Below are 13,909 nucleotides of genomic sequence, written 5' to 3'. Positions count from 1 at the left end.
GATCTTACTGTATGAAGGTTTTCAGGAAGAAATTATATACAGAATAACCTATACTATCTATTCATTGGTTTAAGCAGAGTTGGAGGTTTTTTGCACTTGCATCAATTTGCTTCTCTGGAAAATAAAGCTATCTCAAGGATCGTCCCTAGGCTCTTAACCAAATCAGCAAGAGTCAGTTGAACCCCATCAAAAGTGGGGGAGCACAATGTCCTTCAGGACCTTGGCCTTCCTAACCAATATTACTTCCATTTTGTGCCACAGTGACACCAGAGTTTCCAGCAGCAGGCAGTAGTTACGAACTCTTCAATACCTGTATGCAGCCCAAGGAACCCTGACTGGACACCAGTGTAGGGGACCAGCAGAAGATTGAACTGGCTAAAGCATTTCAACTTCAGGTTAGCACAATTCTCCTCCTTGATCAATGAAAAACAAGGCAGGTACGGGAGCACTCCAATAAATCTGAGCAAAGTGGCCTGGGTGTCCTCCCCCGGCAGAAGACCACGGTGCTCTTTGACTCATGTGCTAAGGAGGACTTAACTCCCACCATGAGCACCAGCCTAGTGGCCTCCCAGGATCGAAGGCTCTGGCCAAGAAGCACCTGGGGGGCAACGGCTGGTCATTTCATGCCGCTGGCACGATTTCTTTTGCCTGGGCAGAAAGCAGGAGGTTATGAGTGAGCTGGCTGTCCCCTCAGCCTTTGCTGACACCAGAGAAAAGTGGTGAACTCTGCCAGACAAAAAGATGGATGTGCTGCCTCGGCTGAGAAAGGCTCTGTGCCTGGCAGTCAACCAGCTTTGCCCAGCTTCCCCCACTCGCCAGGACCAGGGGCCTGGGTGGGGGTGGGTGCTGTTCCCTGGTTCTCTTGCTTCACGTGTCCTGCCTTCACTTTCTGAACCCAGCTGGACTCTGCTCCCCATACTGAAGGCAAAAGCCTGGGAGTCAGGAAGAACAGGGTCCGCCTTCTTCTCCAGTCTGAAACTGGAGCTTTTGCCTTTGCAGACTGGATGAAGGATCCCCTCCCCCCGCCCAAGTTGGACTACCGCCCTGACGGGAGAAAATCCAGTAGCCGACTTCTGGCATTCAGAAGACAATATTTAAGAAACGTCTGGTCCCACTTTACAATGCCTGGTTAGAATGACTCAGCACCACTTGAAGCCCAGAGCTCAGTTCTGAAAAAAGCAGCTCACCTTATTTATTTATAGATTTCCTGCCTTTCCTCACAGCGCTATGTGGCTAAGAAGTTACACTTTAAAACAGCACAATTAAACACATACGAAATAAAATCACCAAATAACTCCCCTATAAATTACCTGCCGCCCACACTCTGGTAAAGCTCTGGCAAAAAGCATGGCCTGGCAGTGGTGCCTGAGGATTTCTAGCAGCAGCATCCCTGTTGTTTCACACAGTGGCAGTAGAAGCAGAAAAAGCATCAAGGCCTGGCCGATGCCAGGCAGGCTGCCTCAAGTGAGGCAACGGCCAGCAGGTGGCAGCCTGAGGACTGCAGTTGGTAGAATCATAGAATCATAGTTGGAAGGGACCACCAGGGTCTTCTAGTCCAACCCCCTGCCCAATGCAGGAAAATAACTACCTCCCCCCCACATCCCCAGTGACCCCAACCCTCCCCCCACCATGCAGGATCCCACAATCAAAGCGCTCCCAACAGATGGTCATCCAGCCTCTGCTTAAAGACCTCCAAAGACGGGGACTCCACCACCCTCCGAGGCAGTGCATTCCACCATCGAACAGCCCTCACTGTCAGGAAGTTCTTCCTAATGTTTAGGTGGAATCGCTTTTCTATTAGTTTAAATCCATTACTCTGTGTCCTAGTCTCTGGAGCAACAGAGAACAAGCTAGTTCCCTCATCAACATGACATCCCTTCAAATATTTAAACATGGCTATCATGTCTCCCCTCAACCTTCTCTTCTCCAAACTAAACAAACCCAACTCCCTCTCTCCTCATAGGGAATGGATTCCAGACCTTGGACCATTCTGGTTGCCCTCCTCTGGACATGCTCCAACTTGTCAACATCCTACTTAAATTGTGGAGCCCAAAACTGGACACAGTATTCCAAGTGAGGTCTGACCAATGCAGAATACAGTGGTAACATTACTTCCCTTGATCTAGACAAAATACTCCTCTTGATGCAGCCCAGAATTGCATTGGCCTTCTTAGCCGCCACATCACACTGTTGACTCATGTTGATAAGTCCTTTAGAGGGCTGGATCCAGGGTTGCAAAGGGCTGCAAAGGGTTGCTTCACAGTTCAGTGCCTTGGGCTGCACTGTCAAACCATCTGGCAGCCAACACAGTTCTTTTAGGACAGGCAAGAAATATTCATGCCCCTGACATTGTTCAGGCTGAAGCATTCTGGCTGCAGTTTCTCAGCTGGCTTTTAAGGCAACCCAATGCAGAATGCCTTCACAGGAATCTAACCATGAAATCACAAAAGGATGGATGAGAACAGCCAGATTGGCTGAGGAAGAAAAAGTTACCAAACCAGATGTAGCAGATAGAAGGCACTCTTGACCACTACACCAACCAGCTTTTCAAACCGTAAGGCTGGATCCATGAGCATTCCCCAGCTCTTAGTCTGCTCTGCAAATGTCCACTCCAGCCCATCCTCTAGAAGTGGATCCGAATCCTCTGCTTTCTTGAGCAACAACTCCTCTATCATGTCTAGATCCAGCTTTAGCTTGTTCCTCTTTAGCCACCTGACCACATTTCAGAACCAAGATGGAGGTGTCTAGAGGCGTAGGCAATGAAATGTAGAGTTGGGTGTCTTCTGCATACTGATGGTACCCAATGTCAAAATGGCAGACAGCCTCACTGAGGAGCCGCATACAAATGCTGACGAGTGAACAGAACCCCGCAGCACTCCACAGGAGAAAACCCCAACCCGCTGCTTCTGCTTCTTGGGCAGGAACTCTGTGTCGGATCAGAAAGGGAAGACCTACACCTCTGAAGAGCCACTCCTCCCACACCAACTCCAGACGCTCATCAATGAGCAACAAATGGAGTGGTCCCCTGTGGCAAAGGCTGCTGAGAGATCTAACAACAGGGATGCCTGTCCAGCTGTACACAGAGGTCGTCTACCAACCCTAACCCTATGGAAGCCACCTCAATTCCAAATCCAGGCCTGAAACCAGACAGAAGTGTGTGGAGGGCAGAAGCCCCAGAGTTGCTCCACCCTTACACACCTGTACTGGGGAGTGGCCTATAATTGGCCACCTCCTCCTTAGCCAATGAATGTTTTCTAAGCAGAGGTATCACAACCACTTCCTTCAAAGGTCTTCAGAGAGCCGCCCAAGTCAGAGAAGTGTTCATGTTTTCAACCAATGGTTTCTATCTTTGCCTGGCATGGTTTTAAAAGCCAGATTCCTTTTCCTCCCTGCCCACTTCATATAGGACACAATACTCTAGAAATGGAAGAGGCCCCTGGCAAAAGGAGCAGCCCACCTACAGTCCTAAATTGATACAGGGTTCTGTACTTGTAGGCAGCGTATCAAAATTAACTGTTTTAGAAATCAAGTATACAAATGATGCTACATCAAAAAGGAATAACTCATAATTGAGGAATAAACGGTACTTTGGATTCAACTGAAGAAGAGTTGGTTTTTATATGCCGACTTTCTCTACCACTTAAGCAAGAATCAAACAGGCTTACAATCACCTTCCCTTCCCCTCCCCACAACAGACACCCTGTGAGGTAGGGGGGGCTGAGAGAGCTCTAAGAAAACTGTGACTAGCCCAAGGTCACCCAGTTGGCTTCATGTGTACGAGTGGGGAAACAAATCCAGTTCGCCAGATTAGCATCCACCGCTCATGTGGAGGAGTGGGGAATCCAACCTGGTTCTCCAGATTAGAGTCTGCTGCTCCAAACCACCGCACTTAACCACTATACCATGCTGGTAAATTACTAACAAGATGGACACAATCAATAAGGATTCAATTTTTGCCCTCCAGCATTTACACTTAATCCAACATAGGCAGCAAATCTGTACAACTCAAGCAATCGCAACTTCTTTTGTTAGTGAAATAGCTTGCACAAGTAAACAAGGAGAAAATCCAAGGTGTTCACAAATCGATTACCTGTGAGCCAGGTGCTTTAACATGGGGTGGAATTCCAGAGGAAGAAACAGTACCACTAGGAGGCAGGTTTTTACTGGTCACTGAAGCCCAGGAGAAAGCCTGCAGGAAATGCAACAAACCTTTGCTACTAATTACAACAAACCACTCACATAATTTAAGGGAAAACTTGACCAATGAACATCCTACCCCAAGACAGCATCAGGATTAAAAAGAACCACGGCATGTTGCCCCCACAATAGAGATTACTAATGTTTTACAGTTTTAGTTGTCCGTGCATGTTAAAAGAATAGAGCAAAGATCCCGTTCATTCCCTCCGTAGCTCCCAAACCACTATTTTCAAAGAGTTGACAGTCACAGAAGAGCAAACATTATTCATGCTTTATCCCTCTTCTCAGGCTAATGCAGACTTGACATTTCCAATTTCTTACCTTGGTCAAGAGATTGGAAATGGGCTACGGGATGGCGTGCCCTCTGCACCAGCTCTTCAGTCAAAAACTGGCCTGCCCCGACTACCCCACTCAACTGTGAAAGGCAGCTACACCACCACCAGGATTAAGAATCCCTTAGCAAACCCTGGTTATGAGTTGACAACCAGCTTGAAGTCTGGATTCCAAATTCTAGTTGCGGGAACTCTGGTTACACCACAGCTTGACTGTAGTTAATTAATTAATTTAGGTACTTATATCCCGTTTCTCTCACTAATGGGTCCCTCAAAGTAATCTATATCATTCCCCCACCTGCATTTTATCCTCGCAACAACCACCCTGTGAGGCAGGTAAGGCTGAGCATGTGTGAGAGGCCCAAGGTCACCCAGCAAGCATCCACGGCAGAACAGGGATTCAAACCCGGGTCTCCCAGATCCTAATCTGACACTAACCACTACGCCAAGCTGGCTCACGTGATCCTACAACCAATCATGCCGAGTCTTTTCCTCTGCATTCAGAGATCAGGAACATTATGTCTTCCCCAGTCCTTGAAGAAAGAAACTAAAAATTACACAGAGTAATGGCTACATAGTAAAAGCAAAATTAGTTTTCAAGATCTAACATCCTGAATTTCTTCCCCAGAGCCCCCAAATTAACAAACTACTTCTCATATGGTACACAATATTTTGATACATGATTTTGCATCTATGGGGCACTAATCAATGGATGGAGATGTGCATTCTGTGTTACACTGCCAGAGAAACAATCAGTGGTGTTGGCCTGCCACTGAACACTGCTGGTGGATTTACATGCTTAAACACTGTTCTACATATTTAGTTCCCTCAGACCCACACTTAAAGAGTTAATGCTTTGGCATATAACTTAGGGTACCATGAACAAAACTCAGACATCAATATATGTAATTCTCACCACTGCCTTGTCTGTGAATACTTAAATCCAGAGACTGAAGCCATGAACAGACACGACAGATCTTTATACAAACCCACAGAAGGCCCCAGATTTAATCTTAAAAACAAAACTGGGGAGGGGGATGTTTAAACCTCTCCAAAGTAATAGAAAAAGTGCCTGTATCTTTAAGAAATGAATGCCCTCAGAGCACAGTGGCAAGTTGTGAGGGTTGCTAGACAACCACAATATTACCAGCCTTTAAATCATGGTTTCTGTCAGCAAAAGGTAGAGGAGATGGCCCTTTGCAGGGCTATTTTGGCCTCCCACTCTACCTCTGTTCCCCTCCCTCGTTTGGGAGGAAGAACTTGCTGGGGACAGGTGCAGCAGTAATCACCAGCAGTTTACTACCATGCAATTTGCACAACACACCCAGGTAGGATGGTGGCTACCGCATGATGTAATACCACACAATATGCCTGGGCCCAGCAGCAATCTCTGCAGAACTTGCACTAGTTGGCCAGGCCCTGCAGTGGCCACCAACACAACTCATCTGAACAACTTGCTGCTGCACGACTTTTATGACTTGGCCAGACTTTTCCCAAGGAGAGGCTGTGAGGGGAAGGAAGGAGGGAAACCAGAGAGCCAGACTGTTGTAGTGGCTACAGCATCAGCCTAGGATCTGGAGACTCATGTTCAAACCTCCACTCTGCCATGGAAGCTTGCTGGGTGACCGTGGGCCAGTCACACATTTTCAGCCTGACCTACCTACAGGATTGTTGTGAGGATAAAATAAGAGGAGAATGATGTAAGCTGCTTAGGGTCCCCATTGGGGAGAAAGGTGGGGCCTAAATGAAGTTAATAAATAAAGCTGAAGGCAGATAAAAGAAAGGTCGGTTGGTGAACGGAAAGGAGAGAAGGAAACAGAGAAAGGGGAGAAGATATGGGGGCTTCCAGAAGGACAGGGTGAAGAAACGACGTGAGAAAGGGGATACATGGGGAAAGGTAGTGACTGCTATAAGTCCTTGCAGGTTCCCCGCTTGTTCTATTCAAATTATATTCCAAAAATCCTATTGCAGCTATAGTTATCCAAGGATGATTAACTATATTCAAACTGGTCATACAAAGCATCCTAACCAACCTTTGGTGGTTCTTGTGGTAGAGAAACAGTTTCTGCAGGAGGCGGGGATGGAGACTTTTCTTCTAGCTCTTCAATGTTCTTTTCTTCTACTTCAGATTTCAGTTCTTCAGTTTTTGATTCGGATTCTAATTCTGGTTCTGGCTCATGAGAAGGTTCTTCCAAGCTTTCTTCTATTCCATTCCTAGAATTATTGAACGTATCAACTGTCAACTTGTTAACAAAATGTTTACATTTAGAAATAATAGACATGAGATGCACCAACATGAACAATGGCAACTTGCAGAACAAATATGACGGCTCATAAATCCAAGTACTGATTTTACTGAAGACCGGAAAATGGGACTTACCATGAGGGTTTCTTCTCGTCAGTGGAATGGAAGGTATTCTTAAATGAATTACTCTCTCTAGTATTCTGCAAGCAAGACTATGCAAATGTTTTGGGTTTTTTCCCCCAGTGATTCCACATCTAGCTAGGGGGTGAGCCCCAGTAGGCAGGCCTCAAGCTGAGGCGAGTTCCCTTATATTTAGCATCCCTTGAAAGGCTAGCAGTCCCATTCCAGAATTCCTCCTGTCACTGATGAGAAGACACCCTCATGCTAAGTCCAATGTTTCACTCTTCATCAGTAGAGGACAGCATCTTGAAATGGGATGTTGAACAGCTCTGTCGTCTCAGGTGCGTACATTATGAAGTGTTGGAGGAATAACTGGGGGACCACCTGCTAGAGAACTCTCCTACCAAAGTCTGCATCTGCAGAACTGCAGGAGTCCAGCCTATAGCACCCTCTAAAGGTAGAGGCTGCTGCCTCGCAAATTTCTGCAATAGAAGCGTTGGTGGAAAAGGCAACTGAGGTGACCGCTGCCCTGGTGGAGCACACTGTGACTGCCTTTGAAACAAGTGTTAGGCTTCATAGGCTTTCATCAACCTAGCAAAAGTGAACCTGAATACCTTTGTCCCCCTGGAAGCTGGGCCAAAGAAGACAGAGTCTGTAGTTCAGAAGGACTCTGTGCACTTTACGTAAGTTGTGCCTTTGGCACATCCAGTTTGTGCCATTCCTTCTTCTTAGGGTGCAGCAGATAGAGGTAAAAGGATGGTATCTGGATCTCCTGGTCTTGTGAACAGATGAGTTTGGTACAAAGAAGGGATACATCCTGACGATCACTGAATCCTTTTGGAAGTAGCATAACTTGCGGCTTACAGAAAGAGTGGAAAGTTCTGAGACTCGTTTTGCTGATGCAAAGGCCACTAGGAAGGCTACCTTTGATAAGGTATGGAGAGGTACTTATTGGAGTGGTTCAATTAGAACCTGGTGTAATGCCCAAAAGATTTTGTGTAGGTCCAAGACCGAAAACAGCAACACGGGGGATGGGGGGGTTAGGAGAGCCACCTCTCTCAGGAATCCTTTGATATGAATGTGTGATGACAGAGTGTTCTCTGGGTTGAGGACTGAAGACAGAGCTGCCAGTTGTCATCTGAGAGTGTTGGGGCAAAGTCCTGCAAGAGACCTTTGTGGAGGAATCCATGATTCCCACTGATGTGAAGCTAATTTTCTTTCTACTGCACCACTTGCTGAATGCAGGATGCCAGCAAGAAGGCTATGACAGTGGGTGTATCCAGGCTGTTCCAGGGCCCAACTTTCAACTTCCAGGTGGAGTGTCCGAGCCAGGCTGAGCTAGGAGGTAGGAGAGCACCTGGAAAGAGAATGTTGTGAGCTGAAGGAACGATTCACAGGAGTTCTCTGGTTGACATCAGGACCAAATCTGAGAACCATGGTTGTCTTGGCCAGTACAAGTTGATGAAAATTACTTCCACCACCTCGCTAAGAACACTGTTTAAAGCCCTTATTGGAGGAATGCATAGAGCAGTCCCTGAGGGCACTGAGCTGTGAGTACATCCTACCCTTCTGCTTCCCCAGTCCGGAACCTGGAGAGGAATCTGGGTACCTTGTGACTGGCTGGAGAGGCAAAGAGGTCCAAGATCAAGGCGCCCCGGCACCTGGTCACTGTCTGGATTACTTTGGGGTTTAGAGTTCACTTGTCTGGGTCAGGTCTTGGTACCTGAGCCACTCTGACTTTAAGTTGCAAGTACCTTGGAGGCGTTGGGCTTGCAGGGAGGCTTCCTTCTGCAGAGAGGGATCTGATTCTTCCTTGCCAACTGACACGGGCCTTGGCTGCATGTTGTTAGTGAGGACTAGCCGATGAGCTCCCTCAATCCTGGACTGAAAAGCTAGGCATGCCAGCAAGAAGGCTCTGTGCCCCAACTGATTTATGGTGTGTCTGGTTTTGGAGCAGTTCCACTTGACCTGAGCCATTTGATGTGGGCAATGGGTCCCAGCCCAGCAGGGTTACATCACATTATTTTCAATCAGCAGGAATCAGGAAGGGAGTTCCTTTTGTGAGGAACTTTGTGTCATATGAACACATGAAGCTGTCTTATACTGAATCAGACACCTGGTCCATCAAAGTCATTATTGTTTACTCAGAACAGCAGCGGCTCTCCAGGATCTCAGGCAGAGGTATTTCACATCACTTACTTGCCTAGTCCCCTTAACTGGAGATGCCGGGGATTAAACCTGGGACCTTCTGCATGCCAGGCAGATGCCCATCCCCTTTGTGTCTATCATAGAAAGGAGGTGTGCAACCTCTTTTGGAGAGGGGTTTCTAATGGTTGTACTGTGGGATGCTATTTAGGTGAGGAAAGGAGCCACTGCAGCAGGAAGGAATACAGACTGGCCATGAAAGCTGTTTATTCTCTTTACCTGCTCTGTATTTCTTTTACCAGTTAAGAACAATGAGGTTTTTTTCTGCACATATTCAGCATTCTTAACTTAGTTCGATTTTGGAAAGTATGTCCTCATCTTTTAATGATATCAGAAAACATTTCCTCATTTGTCTGATACCCTGTACTAATTATTTAATATAAGGTACCTCCTAAACTGGGCTTTCAGAAAATAAGTTACATTAAAGCATAACAACACAGTTCTTATCTCTAAGCTGGTCAGAGTCAACACCAGAATAAGACCAGTTCCATTCTCACAAATGACAAAATAAATGGTCAGCCTGATATAAGGCTTGTCCTGATTTTAGATGTTAGATCCTAACTTTTCTGAATTAATTATATATCACACATATGCATAGGTGTAGAAAGAATAATAGGGAGGCTGCTCTAATCTACTGCATTAGATTAGAGTTTCGAAAACTCACATATTGGTACATATGGATGATTAACATCTTATACTTTGTAATAGGCATTTGAATCAGATCTGTCTATTTTATTTGACTTAGAGCTTTTTTGTATTTTGTTACATTATTCTTAAGTTTATATATTCTTCTAGCTCATATATTCTGTTTGAAACTTTTACAATTAAAAGAACTTTGTTTAAGTTCAAATAAGTTGTGTCCTGCTTATAGTAGGTGTGTTTAAGCTAAGTAAGATCAAATATCACTTCCTCGGAAGGGATTCATTCTAGAAGCTTATTCACAGAACAGCAGTGACCACTTCAGTACTATATTGGTGCAGGAAATCATGAGCCCTAGGAATTGTACTAGGGACATTACATCGGCAGAACCGGCTTGTATGAGATGGAATCAGAGCCAGCTGAATGCTGAATATTCTCTTCTCCAGGCCAGAGACCTTGCAAATGCTGGCATCTGCTTATGTGCCCAAACAGATGATGGACTGTGACAAAATCAGCAAGCTATTTAGGTGGTTCATTAAGAACCTCTGCTTCACTACAGTATCCAACATCGTACACACATCCCTGATCCTTCTGGCCTTGGACAGAGACCTGAAAAGGAGACTGTCCAGGCAGAGATATACGCACACTCTCTTATTCGCACACTCCCAAAAAGCATTTAATTTAAAAACCCAATTGAAATTTAAAAAATCTGATTTATATAATTTTTTTTTAAAAAATCATTGATTGTTATCCATTTTGGTTGGTAGGTAGACAAATCCACCATTCCTATGCTGTGACCAGGACCACCGAGGGAGGGGGACTGGGGGGACAAACATTTTTTTGGGGGGGGCAAGTCCGCTGGAGGGCCTCTGAAACCAGCGCCATGTTGCAGCCGGCTGAATGTCTTTCTGCTGGCTTTTAATGCCGTTCTGGGCACATCCACTAGGGGCGCAGGGAACTCTGGGCCCAGTAATAGGCAACCTGACCATGGGCTAGAGACTCACCTTTCTGCAAGACTGAGGCAAAGGTGCCCAACAGGTCATCATCAGCCCATCAACCAAGCTAGCTCTGCAGCAAGGCAAGAGAGCGTGCAGATGGATGGCTGCTGCAGTAATTGCCAGCCTGCTAACGAGGTCATTTTCTCCAGTAATCTAGCCTTTCTTCCTTCCTTCCTTCCCTTGCAACCAGCTCAGCCAAATCTCAAAAAGCAGCTGTGAGTGTGTTGCAGCAGGATAGAATCATAGAATCGTGTATTTGGAAGGTGCCAGACAGGCATCCCTGACAAGTGCTTGTCCAGCCTCTGCTTAAAGACTGCCAGCGAGGGGGAGCTCACCACCTCCCTAGGTAGCCGATTCCACTGTCCAACTACTCTTACTATAAATCCCCCCCCAATATCCACCCAGTACTTTTCCACCCGCAATTTAAACCCATTATTGCAAGTACTATCCTCTATTGTCAACAGGAACTGCTCCCTGCCCTCCCCTAAGTGACAGCCCTTCAAATACTCAAAGAGGGCTATCATGTTACCCCTCAACCTCCTTTTCTCCAGCCTGAACATTCCCAACTCCCTCAGCCTTCCCTCATAGGGCTTGGTCTCCAGGCCCCTGATCATCTTCATTGCTCTCCTCTGCATCCGCTCCATTCTGTCGACAGCCTTTTTGAACTGAGGCCTCCAGAACTGCACACAATACTCCAGGTGTGGCCTGACCAATGCTGTGTACAGCGGAATTATGACATCTTACGATTTGGATGTTATGCCTCTGTTGATGCACCCCAAGATCGCATTAACTTTTTTTGCCGCTGCATCACACTGGCTGCTCATATTTAATTTACGGTCCACCTGTACCCCAAGATCTTGTTCACACACACTGCTGCCCAGAAGTGTATCCCCCATCCAGTACACCTGTCCCACATTTCTGTTACCCAGATGTAGAACTCAGCACTTATCCTTGTTGAACTGCATCCTGTTCACATCTGCCCACTTTTCCAGTGTGTTCAGTTCTCGTTGAATTTTATCCCTATTTTCTGGTGTGTTCGCTGCTCCTCCCAATTTGGTGTCAACTGCAAACTTAATGAGTAGTCCCTCCACACCCTCATCCAGATCATTTAAAAAATATCGAAAAGTACTAGGCCAAGAACCGAACCCTGTGGCACCCCACTAGACACCTCTCTCCATTCAGATGAAATGCCATTGACAACTACTCTTTGAGTGTGTTTCTCCAACCAGTTCCCTATCCACTTAATTATCCTAGGGTCCAGTCCACAGTCCACATAAAACCCTTTCCCTCTCTTTTCCTTAACTTCTCTCCCTGTTTTCTACCCTTTCCTAATTCATTTCTCTCTCCCTCCACCTAATTTTTCCACACACACCCCCATTTATTTTTAAGTCTTGGTCTCAACTCCTTCATATTCCTATACTGCTTAATAGAGTACAGTAGTAAACTTTGTAATAATATGAGAAGAATAGGGCTGGAGTTTATTTTCCCCATGATCTAACGAAGTAGTAAAAGGATGCTCCCCCCTCCTCCAACCCTTTACATGCCTGGTAATGGAAAATTACTCTGCTTTAACTGTTTATATGTGTGGAACAGAAGTTAGACCTCCCAGTTTATGCTCTGGTTCAGGCATTATTACTGTGCTGGTGGAAGATGTAATAGACCCTTATAAAGGCTACTTTGCTATATGACAAATGACAATCTTTTTAATGTAATTAAAAATTAGATTCATAACAGATGCCATACCCAATCTTTCTCCCCAATGGAGACCAAAAGCTGCATTGTTCTCCTGTCCTCCATTTTATCCTCACAACAACCTTGTGAGGCAGGTATGGATGAAAGTGTGTTACCCAGCAACCTTCCATGGCAGACTGAGGATCTGAGAATTAGAGACACATGACAGGTTGCTGAAAAGCTCTCTTACCACATGTTGCCTATCGTAAAGACAACTGGGGTTCGGGGTATTCCAATTTCCTTCGCCTTGTCACTGCAACTTCCATCACCGTTCTGGCCTTGGGGGCCAATTTTCAAACATGGGGCATTAGTTTCTGAGTTATAACTGCCACAAAGAGAGACCCCCTAGCTTCCAGTGCCAACAGTGCGGGGGAGATGATTGGTCTAATCTGGGCCAGGATATTCCCATGCCTTTCAGTTTTGGCCCTGGAACTCCCATAATCACTGTGAAGCTGATGGCCAATTTTGAGTCTCCTAGCTTTATTCTGAGATGAGTTATGCCTGCCATAAATGGATAGATGGACAGACTGACTGATTCTTTTATTACTACAGACTCATGGGAACAGCAAGCAAAGTGATTTGTTTTTGTTATGATATCTGGTTTGGAACAGGGTCATACGGGGATTCCATATATCTGGGAGCCCATGGTTTATCTGACCACCTCTGAATGTCTCTTGCCACGAAAACCCAAATCAGTGGTTGCCATAAGTCAGATGTGACTTGACAGCAACCCCCCACTCCCCAAAATATGACTGCTTTTGTGCTTGCCAAGATGCTTTAAAACAGTGGTTCCCAGCCTTTTTCGAGTCGCGACCCCCTTTTACAATTGCCAAGTAACCTGCGACCCCCGCCACATTTGCATAAAGCCATGGGGGGGAGCATCTGCTTGGCATGGAGGAGGTCCCAGGTTCAGTCCCCGGCATCTCCAGTTAAACCTTAAGGGACCAGGCAGAGCCGGTGCTGCCAGGCGAACTAGGCGACCGCATAGGGCGCAGACCTCAGAGGAGCGCAGATCTGACCTGAGGGGCACTGTTTTCAACAGATTAGTTTCTTGAAAAGATGAAGCTGACAACTTATATATTTATTTTAAGATAAGTGCCACAACTGTGCGATGGAATAGAATTAACTATAACGCCTTATAAAAAAGTTTTGTAGGAATGCATCAGGCTTGTATTTTTTTCTACAAGAAACCTGTTTTTGAAAATTGGTTAGCAATTGGGAAGGGCACAAGTAGTTAGCTTTGCCTAGGGCGCAAAGAAGACTGGCCCTGGGGACTGGGCAAGTAGGTGATGTGAAAAGACCTCTGCCTGAGACCCTGGAGAGCCGCTGCCGGTCTGAGTAGGCAATACTGACTTTGATGGACCAAGTATCTGATTCAGTAGAACTCTTAGTTTGGGACGTCAGAGGGGAGGAACACACATGAAGCTGCCTTCTACTGCCAC

General features: G+C 46.1%; 1 protein-coding gene across 3 annotated transcripts in view; it reads right to left on the bottom strand.

Annotated features, from left to right (window-relative positions):
- G3BP2 (G3BP stress granule assembly factor 2) overlaps window positions 1–13,909 on the bottom strand; it is a 63,473-nt gene that overhangs the window by 9,456 nt on the left and 40,108 nt on the right. For 2 of the 3 annotated variants that reach the window (XM_056857295.1, XM_056857297.1), the window contains 2 exons: window positions 6,563–6,743; window positions 4,091–4,189 (listed from right to left, as the gene is read on the bottom strand). In XM_056857295.1, coding sequence (XP_056713273.1) covers window positions 4,091–4,189; window positions 6,563–6,743 — 280 coding nt within the window. The remainder of the gene's footprint in view (window positions 1–4,090; window positions 4,190–6,562; window positions 6,744–13,909) is intronic. The other variant, XM_056857296.1, reaches the window with a different exon arrangement.

Source organism: Euleptes europaea, chromosome 11 (genome assembly GCF_029931775.1).
Source record: "Euleptes europaea isolate rEulEur1 chromosome 11, rEulEur1.hap1, whole genome shotgun sequence".
Classification (NCBI taxonomy): Eukaryota; Metazoa; Chordata; class Lepidosauria; order Squamata; family Sphaerodactylidae; genus Euleptes; species Euleptes europaea.
Note: the sequence above shows the minus strand (reverse complement) of the source record. Positions and strands in the feature narration are given on the sequence as shown.